Consider the following 19,199-nt stretch of genomic DNA (forward strand, 5'->3'; position numbering starts at 1 on the left):
AGAAAGACCCACCCACTACGTGATCAGAGCACTGGGGCAGGAGAGGGGACCTGGAAGACTGAGCTCAACTGTGTAGCCAGTGAATCCATCAATCATGACTAAAAGCAATGAAAGTCCAATAAAAACTGGGCACCTCAGCTCGGGAGAAGTTCAGCTGGCTACACTGTGCATTGTCACCCATCAACGTGCTGGGACAATGGACTCATGCTTGGGGTTCTCTCAGACTTCACCCTACACATCTCTCCCTTTGTCTGATTCTTTTCTTTTTGTAAACATTTTTGCTGTGACAAATGTTCAGACAATATATTCCTAGTAGTCATCAAATACTTTTTCTTGGCCACATGGCATTTAGGATCTTAGTTCCCCACCAGGAATTGAACCATGCTCCCTACACTGGGAGCTCAGAGTCTTAACCACTGCACTGCCAGGGAAGTGGCTGACTCTGATTTGTATCCTTCTGTATAATAAAACTGTGATCATAAGTATAACACTCTCCTGAGTTCTCTGTTATTCTAGAAATTATCAAGCAAGAACCCCTGAAATTATAGTCAGCCTGAGGATGCTGAATTTGTGTTTGACATCTGATGTGAGGGCAATCTTTCTTGAGAATTGTCTTAAGCTTGAGTTTGGCAAACTCATCGAAGAAGGGCATTATAAGGAGTTTTACATAAAATTCAGATTGGGGCAATGAGCCCATAAATTATCTCTTTGAACTGGAGGGGAGCAGAGGTTTTGCTTCTGTGTGAGACCCTCTGCTGATTGTTGAAAGCAATCATTAGTGCTCAACTCCCTCACCCCAGCCACCCACCCCAATTTGGGATCAGTTCTTTCAGTTTGTTTTTTTTTTAACCCAATTTGGCAGGTTAGGGTCAAACCTCAGACCCTCCAGATCACTTCTGATGCACAATTAATCAGCCTCACCTGTTTGGATTGCTCATTTCTCATTTTCTGCCATCATCTCCTGTCTGTCCTGTGCAATGCTGCTGGGGCTCTATGGAGATTCTGAAGACATTTTGTGAAGGTAATAACAGCTCTCACCAAGAATAGAGAACGGCTTATTTCATAAGTTAAAAAAAAAAAAAAAGTGACTTTAGAAGATAATTTATTTCCTCCTACTGCTATCAGGTTGGATCTTACTAAAACCAAACCTTAAAGGATGACCTTTATTATGGAGATTTTAAAGGCGTATACCCCCTAATGATTTTTGGTATCATATCCAAAGGTCTCACTCAAGTCTAAAACTCATAGAGTCTTAATGCTTTATCTGTAGCTTCCCAATGGTAATTTCTCCTTTTTTCTTATTATCCCTTAAGGGAGGAAAAGAAAAACTTTCAGAAACTCTCTATGCTGAGATGAAGACAATTATTGTAAATACCACATTCCCTTCTGTGACAGAAAAGACACAGGTAGAGGGCCTTCAAGTGATTCTTCAGTGTCTGGTCTATCCCTTCTTCACATATTTTTCATTATCATTGGCTTCATTTCCTGTCTTATTCATGAAAAACTTCCAAGAAGCAGTGCAGTCAACCACAAGATCACTGACTCAGGTCAATGAAGACACATCTCCTTTTCACGTTTATTTCATTTTGTTTTAAGATCACAGAAGAGCAGAGCATTCATACGTGTAAAGTAACAGAAGAGAGAAACTGAATTCAAATACATTTAAAAAGAAAAGGGAAAAAGCTTTTTAAATTTTAATTATTTTTAAACACACACTTGCGCTTTTTATTTTCCTTCACAGAGCTAGTATCCAGGGAAACCGCCCCCCACCCCCATAAACAAATATTAAAAAAAAAAAACTTGAACAACAAAACACCCAAACAAAAAATGGCCATGAGTTTTTGTCATCAAGGAAAGTTTTGCTTATGTCTACAGGGATGAAAAAAGGAATATATTCATATATATATATATTTATATGTATATAACACTGTTAATAAGGAGAATTCTAACCAACAGTAGGATTTATACACCCTTCAGTAGAGCAGTGAGAAGGACCTTCAGTAGAGCAGTGAGAAGGAAGGGGTGAACCAGTGCCGGGGGAGGAAGTTGGAGGTTTTCTCCCATGCTTCTCTCCTTCTGTAATTTCCACTTCCCCCTTCTCCCACTCCCAGTAAATACTTAGGGAACAGAACTTGGTGGTAATTCACCAGGATGAACCTTTAACATTCTCTAGTAAAGAACAAAGACTAAATAAGGGAGTTTTTGTTTTTTGTAAAGGCTCCAAATAGCTTAGAATTACTGCCGCGTGCCAGAAAGCTAGTGGTCCCAAGCGTTTTCTTTGTTTGCAGGAAACAGATTTTCACTCTGTGCCTGGATTTACATAGAGAAAGCTTATGCAGAGAAGAACATAGCTGTAGGAGTTGGTCCAGGAACATCATTCAAACACACCTCTGAAATCACCCTGGAAGTGGGGAGTTGTCCATGGGCAGGTCACTTTCCCACTTAAAGAGAGTTTCAGATCTACTCTAAGCACATTGCATTGCAAATTGTCATCTATATATAGTGATACTAATGCTGGGAAGTTATGAATAATCCTTGCTTTTCAGTGCACTGGAGACTTATATTATTTCTGTTCTCTTAAGCAATGCATGAAAAGCTACCATTGGACAGATGCTAAATTGAGTATCCAGGATAGTGTGGTGCTATACTTTGATGGGTCAAGACGAGTGCACCTGGGCTCAGGCCATCCAGAACATGGTGCATGATGGTAATTCCTCATTAACCGCCTGAGAAACCATCCTATTTACCCTCTGCTTGGAGTATTTAACTTTCACATTTGATTTTGACCTTCACAACTCGTATTACATTCAGCTCTGTAACCTGCTAAAATCTGTTTATTTTTGTCTTGTTTTCAGCTTGTTTCTTTAGAATTGTATTGACTTGTATTTTGCGAACATGAGGTTTGTTTTCTCTCCATCCATTTACTTGACTACATAGCCTATAAGTCAAATTTAGAGAAACTTATTCCATTAGATGTTTCTTTCAAAACAGTGTCTTATCTTGCTCATTTCTCCTAGAATAGACTTTTGAACCTATCTGGGATCACTTGCTTATGGCCACCTGCACAAGCAAAGAGGTTTCAAGGACAAATTTACTATCACAAGGTACTTGGCCCAGGAGAAGACTGATGTTTCCTTTCCCATCACATGAACAACTTCCTCACTAGTTATGTGACCAATACCTAGTCTGGCTATTTTCTCCCTATGAAAGATTATTAGAATATAGTCCAACAGTTAGATTTTATAACATTTCAATTAAAGAAATAACTCTAGCTCTCTCAATGCCATCAGTATAATTTGAATGTGTCCCTTCTCTATGTTACTAAGAAATTTTGATCAGGAGAGAATTATAGAACCAGTCCAGGGACCTTGTATTCTAGAAAGTTTTGGATTTTAACATGGAGATGATGGAAGGATGGTTCCAAGAAGTGAAGATCAAACTAGATCAAAGAGATCAAACCAGAAATGACAAATAGCTGCTTAGAATGATAAGCTGGGCATGGTACTACATGAAGATTCAATTCTTATTTAGAATCAGAGAGTTTGGAGATGGCAGAGGTTTTAGAGAAACCATTCGAATTTCTCACTTTCAGGGTAAGAAAACCAAAACTCAGAATGTTTAACTAATTTGCCTAAGGTCATATGACTTGCTCATAGGCCAGACCTGGGGCTAGAACTCATTTCTCCTGACTCCCTATCCGCTTTCCACCTACTTTGCTTTTAAAGTTGTCATTTGTCTTGGGTAGAGGAGTATACTTTAAGCATAATATTAATTTGACCCAAATTTCTTTCAATAACAATCTTTGCAGAAAATTCATGTGGTCCCTGAAGAGATCTCTTTGATGACTCCTTATGTACCAGCTGTGCTGATCACAGAAGTCTTATATATGTCATTCTGTTAAACACATCAGACACTTCAAAAAGACTTCAAGGGAACACGCTGAGAAAGATACTCCCAATGAAAATGATTCTGTCCTCATTTGCAATAGTCAGTATAGAAATATAGGAAATAAATCCACCAGATTAAGCAAGAATAATTCTTTCCTAGAGTGATTTAGCAAGATATTTCTCAAGAACATAACATTTTTCAATATCCCTTAATTTCTTAGGATTGAGATGATGAAGAAACTATCCCAATGTTTCTGTTGAATGGAAAATAAAGACTGAGTAATACTGTACTCATCAAGGTGACTTACTTTCCATGGAGCTATTGAAATGAGACTTTTTAGGTTGTAATTAAGAAGTAACAACAACAAAAAAACACTTGACAGTTGATGTAGCAAACACATGAGCCCTTCAAACTCTGTCCTCCCTGTCTCTTCATTTCCCTTGCTCTGGGGTCAGGTGGGACAGCTGTCGTAAGTGTTGGACGCAAGTCCTGACTTCCTAAGTCCTAAGTCAGCACTTAAGTCCTGAAGGAACAAAGAGGTTACCTCTTGGGAACAGAGTAGGATGCGCGCCTATAACAGTTCTGTGGGTCTGCTTCCTTTTGCTGAGACAACCTTATGTTTGGGCCATTAGTCATCTTTCATCCCAGTCTGACCTGTGACAGGCTTTGGTTTTTATTTATTTTATTTGATTTTTTTTCCTTTCAGATTCATATGTTTAGTTGAACTTGGGCATTGCATGAAAAATGAAGTTTACATAGTTTATATTATGTACACAAACTACTGATTTACATTGATTTACACATGATTGGTGCCTAATTTATTAATCAGCACACAGAATGTAAATGTGTTGAAAGGAAATCAAGGTTTTAAAATAAGTTTTCCATAATATCCATAAACATTTACGCTGGTGTAAATGTTAAACCAACACCTAACGTTAACACCAGCTTGCTTGTCAACGGGTTAGTTATGCACTGGTTGCTGGGTGAAGATAAATTCTTTCTTGCATATCACTTGGCCACATTTAACAACATAGCTGCAAACGAGAACAGTTTACTTCTCTTCCACTGTATGCACATAAATGTAAACTTCACTTTGCATTTAGTGAGACATTTACAGATATTATGCTAGTTGCTATAGAAAATTTACTCCACTAGAGCAAATGCACTAGAGAATAAATATTTTAAGCATTTAAGAAAGAAGGAGACTTCCTAAATTGGATTTACATTTTTTAACTCAGGGTCTTAGCTAACTGTTTCAGTGGTATATTTAATATTTGTCTTCAAAATATTGATTGTAGGTCAGATACAGCATTGCACTTCTATATCTATAAAAATGATACTTATTAGAAATCAAGACTAAATACAGGTTGAAAAGTTATGAAGTCAAAGAGCTAAAATAAGGTCATGGTTATTCCCATGGAACACGATCCATAAGCAAATTCCTTTCAAATAAATCATTACAGTGTGGAAAAATGGGGTTCCACATCTTTCAAAATGAAGTATAACTCTTTTTAAAAACCAAATTCAGTATACTTTTCTTCCTTTTAAGTTTAAATCATTATTCTAGATTTGCTTTATAATACATACAATATTGCAAATATAGCATCTGTAAAGATAAGGTTTAAAAAAAATACATACACACATATATATATATTTCCACAAATAATTCAAGACCTGCAAAAAACAAAATGGGAAATTCTGGGATGCAAGCCAATAGACACATTCAAACCACAACCAACCTGGGGATGGAATCTATGATTCTGGAACAGTTAAGAAGCTAATAACTCAGTAGGTAATAACTCAGAAATATTTTCATGCTGAGGAGTTTAGTTTTTGTGTGCAAAGGAGGTAAGTCCACTTTTGGAGGAGAAACAGACTTTTGTTTCTGTCCTCCAAGAACATGAAAATCACGAGTACTTTTACAAGGTCTCTATGAATAGCCCAAATTGTCTGAAGATGTAGTAAAAAAAAAAAAAAAGGCCCAGGGCAAGGGTGATGTCTGACTTGGAAGAGAAGGCAAAGGTCAGTGGGCAATTTTTCCCAACAGAAAAAGCAAGGACCTCTCCCTAAGCCTTAGTTCTTTCAGGGCAGAGGGATGTTTTGTGTCCAAACTAGAAGGCTGTTCCTCCAACAGGGCAAAACCTTCTGATGAACAACTGCACAGAGGAAAGAATTCTGCAGTTGTAAAACCTAGGATAGTTTTCATTCGTCAGGAAGTACCCTTCATCAAGGTCATTTCTGCTTTGGTTAACTTAAGTCAGGTCTGAGGATTTTATTTTATGAAGAGTGGAGTTTCAGTTTGCATACAAAGGACATTAAATGTGTTAGCCATTCAGATTAATTGATGTATTTCACTCCTCTCAGTATATTGTTTCCAGCCAGTTGATTCTTTTCATTGCAGGGTTTCATGCTTTGATTACCAATGGACAAACGTCTTGAAGAGAGTTATCGCATTGTGATGAACTAAATTCCAAGAAGTCCCATGTTTAAACTTATTATCTTGATGTCAGTACTCTGGCTTCCACCTTTTACCTGACCCTTTTCCAAACTATGTTCTCTTCCACTTTTCACATTGCTTAAAAACATCTTCAAACCTATGAAATTTCTGGGGTCAATGATGGCTCTGAAATGGGAGACAGGACAAAATTCCCAGATCCTACCAAAGATATATGCAAACACCACAATATGCACAATATGCAATACATATTTAATTACATTTAATATACGGACCATTTTAATAAAACTCAGGGAACAAATGGTGCTGACAGGCAAAGACATTCCTTTCCTGGAAGGAAAATCTCCTTCCATAAAGCCGAGACCTTGTCCTTAGGATAGGGTAGAGGCAGTAAGAAATCTAGGTGTGTGATGAAAAATCTGTGACATGCCATGGGGATCTGTTTCTGAAATGATACTAAACTGAATTAACTCCTATTACTTTTCTTTTCTTATGTATCTTTAAATTAGCATGCACTCCGCTAAAGCTTCCACTTAAGGATGTGGTTGACTCTTCAATACATGGGAAATGTTGATCATCAAGGATGATAAGCTTTTATTCCTGTACTAAGAAGACTAAATTGTTAGAGAAATCCCTGATTGTCAATAAATTGATGCTGCCTAGGAATAAGGCTCACCTTCCCTATGTTTAAGTAGCTACCATCTTGGATAAGAATTTTGGTCCTATGCCAGGATCTGCCACAAATACTTTTACCCACTCCCAAGTCCAATTTGTCCTTCTGTTTCATGTCTAAACTGCAAAATCATAAAAGAAGTCTGGTGATGGGCTTTTAAAACAATAGAATCCCCTAGAAGAGATTATAAGTACAACTCATCAGGAGAGCATTACCTTTAAAGACAAGACCCATTGCAAAGAGCCTTCAATTAATAAAATCTATCAAGATAAATTTCAGATTTATTATTTTCCTTCCTTCTCCTCACTCTCCTTCTGTACTCCTTTCCTTTCTTCCTATTTCTCTTCCTCACTTCCTTTCTTTCTAGTTCTTCTCCCTTCCTTCTTTCTTCCCTTCCTTCCTTTTCTGATTTGCAGTTATGAAGCTTCCTGTTTTACATCATATAGCAGCCATTTTCCAGGTTCTAAGACCTGGTGAGGTACCATATTTGGCTCTGCTGCAATACATTCCATTATGACCTCAATCACAATCCTATGTCTTCTCACTAATGAGCCATTTCCAATGCCTATTAGTCTAAGTAAAAGCAACGGTTGGTTTCCTGACAAAGATAGCTCCACACGGGGAGCTCTCTCTGTAAGGCTTTTCCTAAGAAAATCCTTCTGGTGTGGAGGTGATGTCAAGTTTTGTGGCACATATATAGTTTTTGCCTAAATGATTACAAGTTTCTCAGCTCCTCTGGTTGAGAACTAACTCATATTTCAGTGTTAACAATGTCTCTTGTATATGTAAAAGTAAACATATCTCCCACTGCATCTTTTTCAGGAGACTAGAAGCCAGAGTAAGTAGGAAAGATGGAATACAGTGCTGTTACTAGTGGCCTGGTGTAGGATAAGGATGGAGTACTATCAACAGCAGTGCTACAAACACCATCTGTGGATGAGAAGGGAGATGACGTGGGCAATCAAATCAAGTCTTAGCCTAGAACACCAGGACAGGGTTGCAAAGGAGCACAAGGAATAGATGTCCCCTTTGTTATGGCCAAGGCTTTGTACTGGGGCTGTCACAGTATTTCTACCACATGAGTAGTACAGATACCTGGGTATCTGTACTTCTCTTGCCTTGCTCACAGCTCACTATATTTTATCTGAAATATGGAAAAATCTCTGCTCAGGGAAATCCATGGGAGCAAATGCAGTGTTAACTGAAGATTGGAGAGGGGGCAAAACAGGGCTGCTAAGGATCTCCGCGTGGCTCAGCATCCTTTCACTAGGACTTAACCCTCGGAGACCTTCCCACTTCTGGGGATTTGCTCCATACCTGCTACTCCTGCGGCAGAGCAGAACCAAGTCTGCAAAAAGCTGGGAAACACATGAATCCTTCAGACTCACTCATGAAACAAGAGTGAAATCAGAAACTTCTGTCCTAGGTCACCTCATCCGCATCACTGATTCTTTCTACTGTTTGCTCACCCCATCAATAGTAGGCACTTTCATTGACAGTGATAATCTGAGTGACTCTGGACTGGGTTCTGATGACTGGACTGGGAGGAAGATGAGGTTCTGCCCATAGGTGGGGTACAGCTTGGTCTGAAACATGCGCTGAGGTCCAGAGACAGCTATGGATGAGGGAGCAGCTCTGCTCCTTGCCTCCTTCCCCTCCCATGGCCCCCAGCACCTCGTCACAGCCGCATCTCAAGATTACAATGAGGGACAGTATCTACAGCACAATGAGTCTATGTACACTTGGCCCATTCCCTCGGCATGCTTTAGAGAGAGGCTCACACGCCCACACACGTACACCCACGTTGAGAGAGAGAGAGACAGCACGCACGCACAGTGGAGAGATTTAAAATGGCACTTTCTAGCATCTGCGGCATGACGAGTGCTGGAAGGTGGGGGTTAGGGGGTGGGAGTGAAGGGAGGCCACCAAGGTGAGGATAAAGAGCAGATATCCCGCACGGATGCGGGGGAGATCGAACACGGAGATGGTCTTAAAAGTTGGAGGGAGGGTGGAGGCAGGTAAGCCAGATAAAGGGTCAGGGTAGGACTCCAGCATGGATTCCATTGATAGTCTGAATGGCTATGTGTCAGCTCAAATTAAAAAACAGAATAAAATGATGTTGGAAGTATAAACACCAAGGCAAGAGCGTATTTTTTTCTTTCCCCGCAGACGAAAAAGGATGAAGGAAGCATAAAGTGTGTGTGTGTGTGTGTGTGTGTGTGTGTGTGTGTGCATGTGGTGGGGGGTTAATACCCATCTGGTACTTCTTCACTTGTCATTTTTTTTATAACATCGAAACTCCTTACATGATGGAGTCTTTACACAGTCTACATTTGCTTAGATACACACATTTCTTGGTAGAACTTTTCCCACCTGGAATTATACTTAAATTTTTATTGATGGACTTTAAAATTGTTTTAAATGTATTTTCTTCTTCATTTTCTTATTTTCCCCTTCATTTATAAACACACAAAGATGTGAAAGAAACAGTCTCCCCCCATTTCGCTCTCTCTCTCTGTATCCTGTGTAACGCATTTTTGTGTGTTTTTTTAAAATTATTTTTAAACTTTTATTCTATTAACATTTGCTGAGAAGGCAGAGCAGAGATGCTGCCAGCAGCCACAGTGGTACGGCCAGACTGATGGATCCATTTATTCCTCTCACCGACCCAGGTCCTGCAGTGCAAAAGAGAGAAAAGAAAGTAATTAATACATCCCTCGGTCCACTCTATGTCACAACTGACAGCTCTTTATCTCAAAGGTAAAAGCTCTTTATCTCTTTATTTCATGGCCCAAAACTGGGCCATGTACCAGCATCTCAAAGTCAGGGAGGGCACTTATATACAGTCTAAGAAGGACTCACCATCTTTTCTAAATCCTTCTGGTTGAGCTATAAGTATCTTAAGGGGTGTCTTTTGTGATGCTGGATCAGTCTCCTCTCCGCCCAAGTCTATCCTGCACTCTCTGCTCTGCAGAGCAGTAGGATGTCAGCACCCATCGAGATTCCAGGCATTGCTGAGGGTCCTTCAGCAGCCAGACCCGGGCTCCTCCAGCTGACTCACCACAGCATCTCCACCAATAAAACAGGGAACCAGGCTGTGACGCTCTCTTCTCAAGGGGCGGGGGAAGGGTGGTGGTGCTAGCAGTAGCTATTTATTTGTTAATGGGGAGAGGAATTTTTTTAAACTAAAGTTTTTGGCTGGGTGGCACCTTAGCTGCAAGGCAGAAAATAAGTCAACTCATGGTGGGATTTTAAGCAGCAGCAGGGAGTCATCTGGTCCAAACCCTTCATTTGACACTTTAAAAACTAATGATGACAACAAAAACAAACAAACCTAGCCAGGCAGGTCCAAACTGGAGCAGAGCTGAGACTTGCACTTGCCCAGAATTCATCCTGAAGGGGCTATCTGTGGGTTTCCCACTGCCAACCTGAGTTTTCCCAATATAGACAGAATCTGGGGGATGTGGGTGTGCAGATGGAGAAGAGAGTGGGTAAGGGCTTTGTGTATTTACACAGAAAGAATTGAGGCAGTGAGTGTAGGTCTAGAGCTTGCCTCCTATGCTTTGCTTGTTGCATTTTCTCCTGTTGTATAATTCTGTTCATTTAGATTCATTACAAGAGGAAAACAATTTTTCACAACAGACACTTTTGGATTTAAGACTGTATGCTTAGACATGACATTCAAAAGGAAAAAATGGTGTCATTGTAACTATGGGTCACTTGGCAGTTTTGAGGGCACTTAAGGAGGTCAGCAGGTGTGAATGAGTGTGTATGTGGATGTGGGTGTTTGTGCTTGTGCAAGTGCAATGGAGGCATCCTCTGGCATGTGAACATTTCCAAAACTGTCTACAAACATACCAGGTCAGATATAAAATAACTGGGAAAATGTTGAATATAAAAATATTCTCCCATCTATGTTTCACATATCAATAAAAATAATATTATAGGAACAACAGCAACCAAAGACAACCAAGAAATGACTACATAACTACAAGTCCTGTTAAAAATGCTTCACAAATATAAGCACACAACCATGTTACAAGGCAGGTCCTCTAGTGAACCCTGCTTTCCAGGGAGATAAGGGAGCCACAGAGAGGTTAAGTTCACCACAGAGTTTACACAGTAAGCAGAGAGCTGGGCTTTCCCCAGAGTCTGTGCCTGCCACTGCTGCACAGTGCGGTTATGTAGTGAAGTGGGGCCCTGAGTCTCCTGCCAAATGTTTGGCAAATGAAGTCTGGGTTTGTTGAAAACAGTAGCCCAGAACCAACAAAGCAACAGGAAGGTATCCATTATCTTTGAAAAAATGATTTTCAACAGATCTTTTTTTTTAACTGAAATGTCTTAATGAGAATATTAAAAATGCTACTTAATATATAATCTATATATAAAGTTTGAATAGCATAGTTACAGTATAAAATGAGTGTTTGAGTGTTGTTACGTGTTGAGCTATGGAAACACAGAATAAATGATTTAAATATCCAGTCAATTCTTTAAGTTTTCTGAATAACTGTAAGATTATATTAATAAGACACTGTAGCTATTTTCAGGTTCATGCCTTACATGAGGAATTAAGGTTCAAAAAGATTATGCATTCTGCATAAAGCACCTGATTAGTAATGGTGACCAGGCACTAGAATCCAGGTATTAAGTCAATGTTTTTCCTCATTCACCGCCCGCCCCCCGACACCGTTCTTTTTGGCCTTTGGGGACCTTTAAGTGCCCTTAATGGCCCCTCCCCAGGGCCTCCAGCCTGATGGCAATGCAATTCCGTATCATTTTAATTTCTCTCTAAGCTTTAGATGTCATGAGTTCTGTGGCACATTTGTTTGGATTAGTGTGTCAGTGATGCTTCCCAAACAGAGAACGACTACACACAAATTGAGGCCAGACAGGGTTAAGCAAGGATGATTTTTGTTTTGCCCCAGGGATCCTTTGAAAACAGGTTTTCAGACTCAATTCTGCCTATTTCCTTAATCTCATTTTTAGTGCTGGGACAGGTTGGATTATCTTTCAGACATCTTGGAGTTGAGTGGTACCTGGGGGAACCTAAAAAGTCTAGTCTTAAAATTTTATTTGAAGGATAGTAAATATTTGAAAAAACAAAAATGCCATCACTGAAAAATATGATATATGCATATATGAACCTAGATACACATGTTCACATATAACATTCTTGCTAATGTATGTACGCATATATATGGAGATACCAAGAGAAGTATATTTGTTATATGCATACTCATATACACATATGATATACACATGTTAAAGTTCTTTTAACACAAAAAATTGACAATTAGCTATTACTCTTACATGCTATTCTATGCTATACATAGGGAATCTTAGTATGACTCTTTTAATAATCTTTAATTTTATCTCTAATATAATTGTTATTACATATTTGAAATATATTTTGTGGTTCTCTGAAAGATATTTTCATCTCTATCAATTATTATTTATTAAGTTCATTAAGTGCTATCATATAGCTATTTGATGTGCTTATATGACTTGCTCTTTTCATAATTGGTTTTGAGAGTAAGTAAATAGGCTTGAAAAATACAAGGGTAAATGGGTGGTAGTTGGGGAATCAACACAAGTGTGTATACAATTACAGATACATGTATATATGACCACATAGGAGACTACTTCAGTTAATGGCTATTTCATGGAAGAATCATCAGCAAAATCATTAATTATATTTTAGTTCATAGTTCTGAAATTTCTGCTTATTTGTGGAAATGCAAATGATAAATCTTATTTCCCACACCAGATGGCCACACTCAGCAAGTGCGTTTATACACTGACAGATATAATGAAAGCAAGAGTCTGCAAACATAAATTATCCTTAAGAATAGATGGGCAAATAGAACCACAATTCAAAAATTGCTACATGTTTTTCACATAACAGAAAAAAAATCGTATTTTGGTATTTAGCCACATCCTATATATATATATGTATATATGTGTATGTGTTTTTATCTAGTAAACATTTAATAAGAGGTAGCAACAGAGGATTAGATGGTTGTGTGGCATCACCAACTCAATGGATGAGTTTGAGCGAAGTTTGGGAGACAGGGAAGCCTGGCTTGCTATAGTCCAAAGAGTCAGACATGACTTAGTGACTGAACAACAGCAACAAGATTGCCATTATTGTTATTAACTCTGGAAGTCTGTGTTATAGGATGGCATGAAATACCTCTGGATCAAAGACACTGGCTTGTGAACTGGGTCAAGGCTTTTAATATTTGACATGAAAAGTGCAAACTTTAGCTGCAGCGGGAGTGGGAATCTTGAGTCAACATGCCAGGTCACAGTTTTCAACTCCAAAGACGGTTGAGACTCTGTATCACAGTGAACACTGGACAGCACTCTGCCAGGACAATGCTCATTCAAGGGAATTGGTGATTAAGGGCAAGATTGATAGAGCATCCTGAAATTTTGAGATCTGAGAATTCGGGGGCACGTTTCTACACTACAAATCAGATGCACGATGCTAAGCCAATTGATTTGTCTTTCAGTAAAATCTCAACAAAAGGACAAGGTGATTGTTCAACCCCTGCTTTAAAGAGTGTGTCCTTGGAGACACTTTGTGATTCAATGTGACCAACACATTTCTGTTGTTTCTGCTGAGTACTTTGGACTCTTTTGCAGGGTTTTGGATCAGATTTATTCAAAATAATAATTAATCACACCCTCAGCAATCCTTGGGAATTCCTTCTAGTCATTAAGGAATCCAGATCATTTATCATTTTATTCCTATACATAGTTCAGCCATACAAGAAAAGAATGGCCAGGTGAATTTAAGCTCAAACTCTTCTTAGAATTAATAAGGATTGACAAAATGACTAAAATAAAAACATAAACAACATGCAAAGCAATTGTTAAACAAAGGAGAAAAATAATCTACTAAATGTCTCCTAGATATTACCTAGATGCCCAGACTGGGGCCCCCTCAGTGGCCTGGAGCCAGATTTAAAAGGGAAAAAGACTGACTTTGGTGCCACCTGCTGACCATTTTCTGCCAGTACAGCTTCCTCTCTGTGAAGGAATCGACTGGAGAGGAGAGCCTGTAATTTCCGGGCTGGAGCAAATTTTAAGAGGTGGGTATACTGATGTTTTCTTTGAGCAGTGTGTCTTGGAAATAAATTTGGGTTCCATCTCCATAATTCTTTATGCATTATCTCCCCTTTCTGTAAAGACGGTCTTGGGTAAATCTGAAGTATTCTCACAATGAAGTTGGAATTATCACACCTTTTCCATCAAAACAACATCAAATATTTTGACTTGCAAAATCTTGAAACTTTAGGCCATTAGTTTCCTTTGAGTGACACTAGGAATTTTCTCGTTGATCTTTGAAATTTTTTTTTTTTCCCATTTATTTTTATTAGTTGGAGGCTAATTACTTTACAGCATTGCAGTGGTTTTTGTCATACATTGAATTAGCCTGATCTTTGAAATTAAAAAAAAAAAACCACGTGCTCTATTTTCCCCTCCTCCATTCCAAAGCTCTGTGGTATCATTTTGTTCTAACAACACCAGTTACTTAAGATTCAAATATAATGGACAATCGTGGCATGCAGAGAGAAGAAGGTATGAAGAGGACAGCAGTTTATACTTCTTGTCCCAAATAATCTTGATCCTACATACATATTTCTGGTCACATCTTCCCTGCTGCATTCGTCTCTGAGGCTCATTGCCTGGTTGGGTCTAAGGACCATAAGAATGGGTTTTAACTCTTGAGAGTTATCTTGATAGCCTCAGCCCCTTTGACATTCAGACAAGAAGATGTCTTCATAGGAGACACTTATCTATCCAAGTGGGTGGCCATGAAAATTTATGCAGGGTGGTGCCTGCCACACAGATTTTTCTATGACTCTGGTATGTGAACAGACACTGTTAGGGATTTCTGTTGGTCTTGTAAAGATAACACATCAGAATTGGTAATTGTTTGAATCTTAGGGTCCATGTCATGAAGTGTTGACCTGACTATATTGTCTTTGTAGGGGAAAGTGTGTGAATCACATGCCATGTGGCTGACAGAGCTACATGAGGCAGTTTGACGGCACAAAAAGGCAGTTGCCAGATGTCCCTGCAGCCTGGGTATAGGGTGGTAGGGGGAAGGTATATGAAGACCTGGGAGAAGATTCTGGCAGGAAGGAATAGGGAATGCTCAAGTGCTTCATTGTTGGAGCCCCTACTCTATCTCCTTGGGCAATATATCTGCTTCAACAGCCAATGAGGGGTGATGAAGTGGACTCTCTGTCTCAACTGAGAGTCCTGTCACTGGGAAGTGGGCATTTCCAAAAGTGCAGCTCTGCAGGAATTAACCAAGGGAACTTAAGGACAATGGGAGAGGGAATAACTTGCTCAGTTCCAGAGATTTAACAATGAAAAAGTTAAAAGCAATACAGGGGTCTTTGTTGGATCAGAGGCTTTTTGTAAATGAGAAAGTTCACAGTTTGGGAAAAATAGTGGCAAATGTGTCATGGAAATTATTATCACAAATTATCAATAGGGAATAATCGTGTGTAGAAAGCTCCAATGTATTGCTGTGGACTCTTAATTTTAACATACAGAAGGGAATCAGAAATAAGAACCATACCTTTTTGCTTGAAGTGCACGGTGGTGCCAATTTCTAAAAAGGAAACATTTAGCAAAACAAAAACAAGTAAAAAATTCTGAATCAATTGAGAGTAAGCGCAAAGGTAGTCTGGTACTCTCCACTGAAAGGAGAATGAGAGGAAAGGTGAGAAGAACACGCTCATAGGAACATATACTGGTAGAGATTGAAAGAAACGTACATAGAAAGAGACTGCTTTGTTGGAACAAATGTGCAGTTGGAGGTGGCAAGAACAATTTGCAGCTTCAGATACTTGATGTAACATGTGAGGAGAGCAGACAAGGAGGAGAACTCTGAGTGTGGCAGATGGAAGGACTCTGGACCGCAATGTAGCCAAGGAGAGGCTGTGTCTGCCTCCCCACCCTCAGCCCCATCCTACCACTTTGCATCTGGTCTGCTCTACTCACACCGATGACCTTTCTTCCTTTTCCTTTCTACCTTTTTATTTTCTAATACACTAAATCCCTTCCAACATCACAACCTTTACCCTCACACCTGCTTGGAATATCCCTCCCCAGGCCTCTGCCTGGCCAGCTCAGTCACTTCATTCAGATTTCTGCTGAAATGTCAGGAAGGATTTCCCCCATCATCTTCTCAAAAACGAAATCCTCTGTGACTTCCTGTTATTTTACCCTGGTTTGCTAATATTAACAGTCCTGATCCCTACTTTTCACCATGTTACACATTTACTCACTTGCTTGTTCAGTTTCTCTCCTCCATGAAGGCAGCCACAGTGCATATCTTGTCAACCATGGTGCCCTGGTGCCTAGATCAGAGCCCAGCATGTAGCAGATATACAATAAATACTTGTTGAGTGTATTAATAACTCTCGGTGTTGGGAGAGCTTCTATACGTAAAATGCTTGGATTCCCTTTTAAGTATCTTGATTAATTAAAGCACAGCACTCCTCGGTATTTAGAAGTAAATATGGAAAATTTCCATAGGATACTTTGAATCTCAGGACCAACTGGATGACTGATCAGATATAGAGCCCAAACCATGGGAGCTGGACATAGGTTTTCTTCCCTGTGAGGATCAGGACGCAGCCCTGCATCCCTGAGTGGCATGCTTTCACTAAGGGCATAAAGTGACCTGGACCCTGAAGTGAAAAAGAAGCTTCGGATTTGGAAACCAGTCACTCCACCGTCCTGCTTGAAACTGGCTTATGCTTTCTCATGACTTCAGAATAAAGACCAGAATACTTAGCATGACATCCATGGCTCTGCCCTTTCACCTTTCCAGCCTCATCTCATGCGGAGATGTTTATTATCTCTGCATCCCAGCCCACAAACCTTCCTGATGCTCCATGGTACCCTGTTTTCTTTGCCGTGGGGTCTATGGCCTGGTGATATCTCTACTAGGAATTCCACTCACCCATCAAAATTTAGTTACAAATTCCACACAGAAGTCTTCCTTAGTCTCCTCGGTAATGAAGTCCCTCTATTATAAGCTCTGTTCTCCTTCACAACACTCATCTCAGTTTTAATTTCAAATTATGTATATAATATATATAATAAACAATATAATTTGAAATATATATATAATATATATATATATTTATAAATATATATATATTTAATTTCAAATGTATTTGTCTGGTGTTTTGATGAATGCTTATTTCACTACTGGACTACTAGTTCCATGGAAGCAGAAACTGTGTCTGTTACTGCTTCCTTGGCACAGCAAGTGAAGGACGGCATTCTAAGTACACAGTGGACCAAAGCAGAACGGGCCAAATCACTGAAATATGTGAAGAATAAAGATATGCCAGGCATCCTCCTAACAGAGGAGCTGAGACTGTTAAAACAACAGAGAATCTGAGTAGCTAAAATCATCATCCTCTGATTTAGCACAAAGGGGTAAAGCTTCAGAATCAGGTCTGCAAAGTTTTTGAGGTTCAGTGCAATCTATGAATCCTCTCCCTCACAGATTTTCCTTTTGCTTTTATGATCTAAGGAGATCACAAGGAGAAATCTCAAACAGCCTGATGTTTTCTAGCATTCTCATGATGGCTATAAGAAGGGCACCATTGCCTTAGCATCCAAAGTCTTGAAAATGGCTACTATTCAGCATTTGCTGGGCTGTTCATAGAGCAAACTGTGTCCACAAGTGAGGACAGATGTGGGGTGGGGCAGGTGGGGGTATGTGAATGTTCTTTTCTGCCATGGTTGCTGGTGCACTTCTGAAGACACTCAAAGCCATCAGCACCTGCCCTTCTGTCCTTGAAGAGCTAGTCCATTACTTGCAGAAGGATGGAGGTCCATTCAGAAGATTGGAGCACGATTTCTGCTCCTCTTCTAGCAGAAGTCAGCTACTGAGGTCACTGTCACCTTAGAAGTGAAGTCAGATTCTATTAAGACTTAAAATGCTGGTGTCCACCTGTTGACCACACAGATCACCTGACCGGCAATGTTTCATTTGTGTATTAAACATGCTGGCACTAGTTTTCTTTCATAATATCTGTTCTCACAACTTTTCTTTAACATCAGCATATTGCCTTCAAATATTGCAAAGTCTCTGTAAAGAATTGCTCATCAAAATATGAGGAAGCTGAGGCCCAGACAGGTTAATAAGTTCCCCAAGGTCACACAGACAGCAAGAGGAGAGCTGGGACTGAAATTCAGGGCTCCACTTCTCCAGGCATAACTCTGTCCATTATTCATAATACCCCTCTGGAATTTTTATGATAGCCAGGCTGAGTAAGTATAGCCTACATAACTCTAGGGTTATCACTAAGACATTCATATGATTCAATATTGACTGGGGAAAGTTTGGCTCTGCTCCTGTGCAAAGTACAACTTCTCCTCTTTCTTTACTCAAATTCTTTGGTTTATCAGTCTTTAGAATTTATAAGGACCTCTCAAGTTTCCAGGTGGTGCAGTGGTAAAGAATCCAACTGCCAATGAAGGAGACGCAAGAGATGTAAGTTTGGTCTCTTCTCCCCTGGAGAAGGAAATGACAACCCACTCCAGTATTCTTGCCTGGAAATCCCATGGACAGAGGAGCCTGGTGGGTTATATAGCCCATGGGGTTGCAAGAGTCAGACATGACTGAACACAGCAGCAGCAGTAGATCAGGGTCACAGGGTGATGCTCTTCACCCGAAGGGGTTTAGATTCCCTGATGGGATCATCTTATGTAAAGAACACCTGAGGTTTCCCATGGTCCATCCCAGGTCTCATAGAATAATTTCAAGCAATTGTTCAAGAACCTGGACAGGCAGGGAAACCAACAATTCTGCTTAACTAGAAATTATCACTTCATTTCTTTTTGCCTCAGTTTCATCAACTATGTAAAGTAAGTTTAATTAAATACTTCCTATAAATTTGTTCTGGGGCTTCCCTGGTGGCTCAATGATAAAGAATCTGTCTTTAAGATTCAATCCCTGGGTTGGCAAGATCCCCTGGAGAAGAAAAGAGCAACTCACTCCAGTATTCTTGCCTGGGAAATCCCATGGACAGAGGAGCCTGTCAGGCAGGCTACAGTCCATGGGGTCGAAAAAGAGACCAACAAGAATTAGTGACTAAACAACAACAACAGCTTTGTTCAATCACTTAGATAGTTATC

General features: G+C 39.7%; 1 protein-coding gene across 3 annotated transcripts in view; it reads right to left on the reverse strand.

Moving 5' to 3' along the window:
• Positions 1-1,552: 1,552 nt before the first annotated feature.
• The window catches only part of LSAMP (limbic system associated membrane protein), a 681,987-nt gene continuing 664,340 nt past the window's right edge, over positions 1,553-19,199 (reverse strand). For 2 of the 3 annotated variants that reach the window (XM_070465999.1, XM_070466001.1), the window contains one exon: positions 1,553-9,691. In XM_070465999.1, the coding sequence (XP_070322100.1) occupies positions 9,594-9,691 (98 nt within the window). In that variant the 3' untranslated portion in view covers positions 1,553-9,593. Of the gene's footprint in view, positions 9,692-15,615; positions 15,649-19,199 lie in introns of all 3 variants that reach the window. The other variant, XM_070465998.1, reaches the window with a different exon arrangement.

This window comes from Odocoileus virginianus, chromosome 4, assembly GCF_023699985.2.
Source record: "Odocoileus virginianus isolate 20LAN1187 ecotype Illinois chromosome 4, Ovbor_1.2, whole genome shotgun sequence".
NCBI classification, from domain to species: Eukaryota; Metazoa; Chordata; class Mammalia; order Artiodactyla; family Cervidae; genus Odocoileus; species Odocoileus virginianus.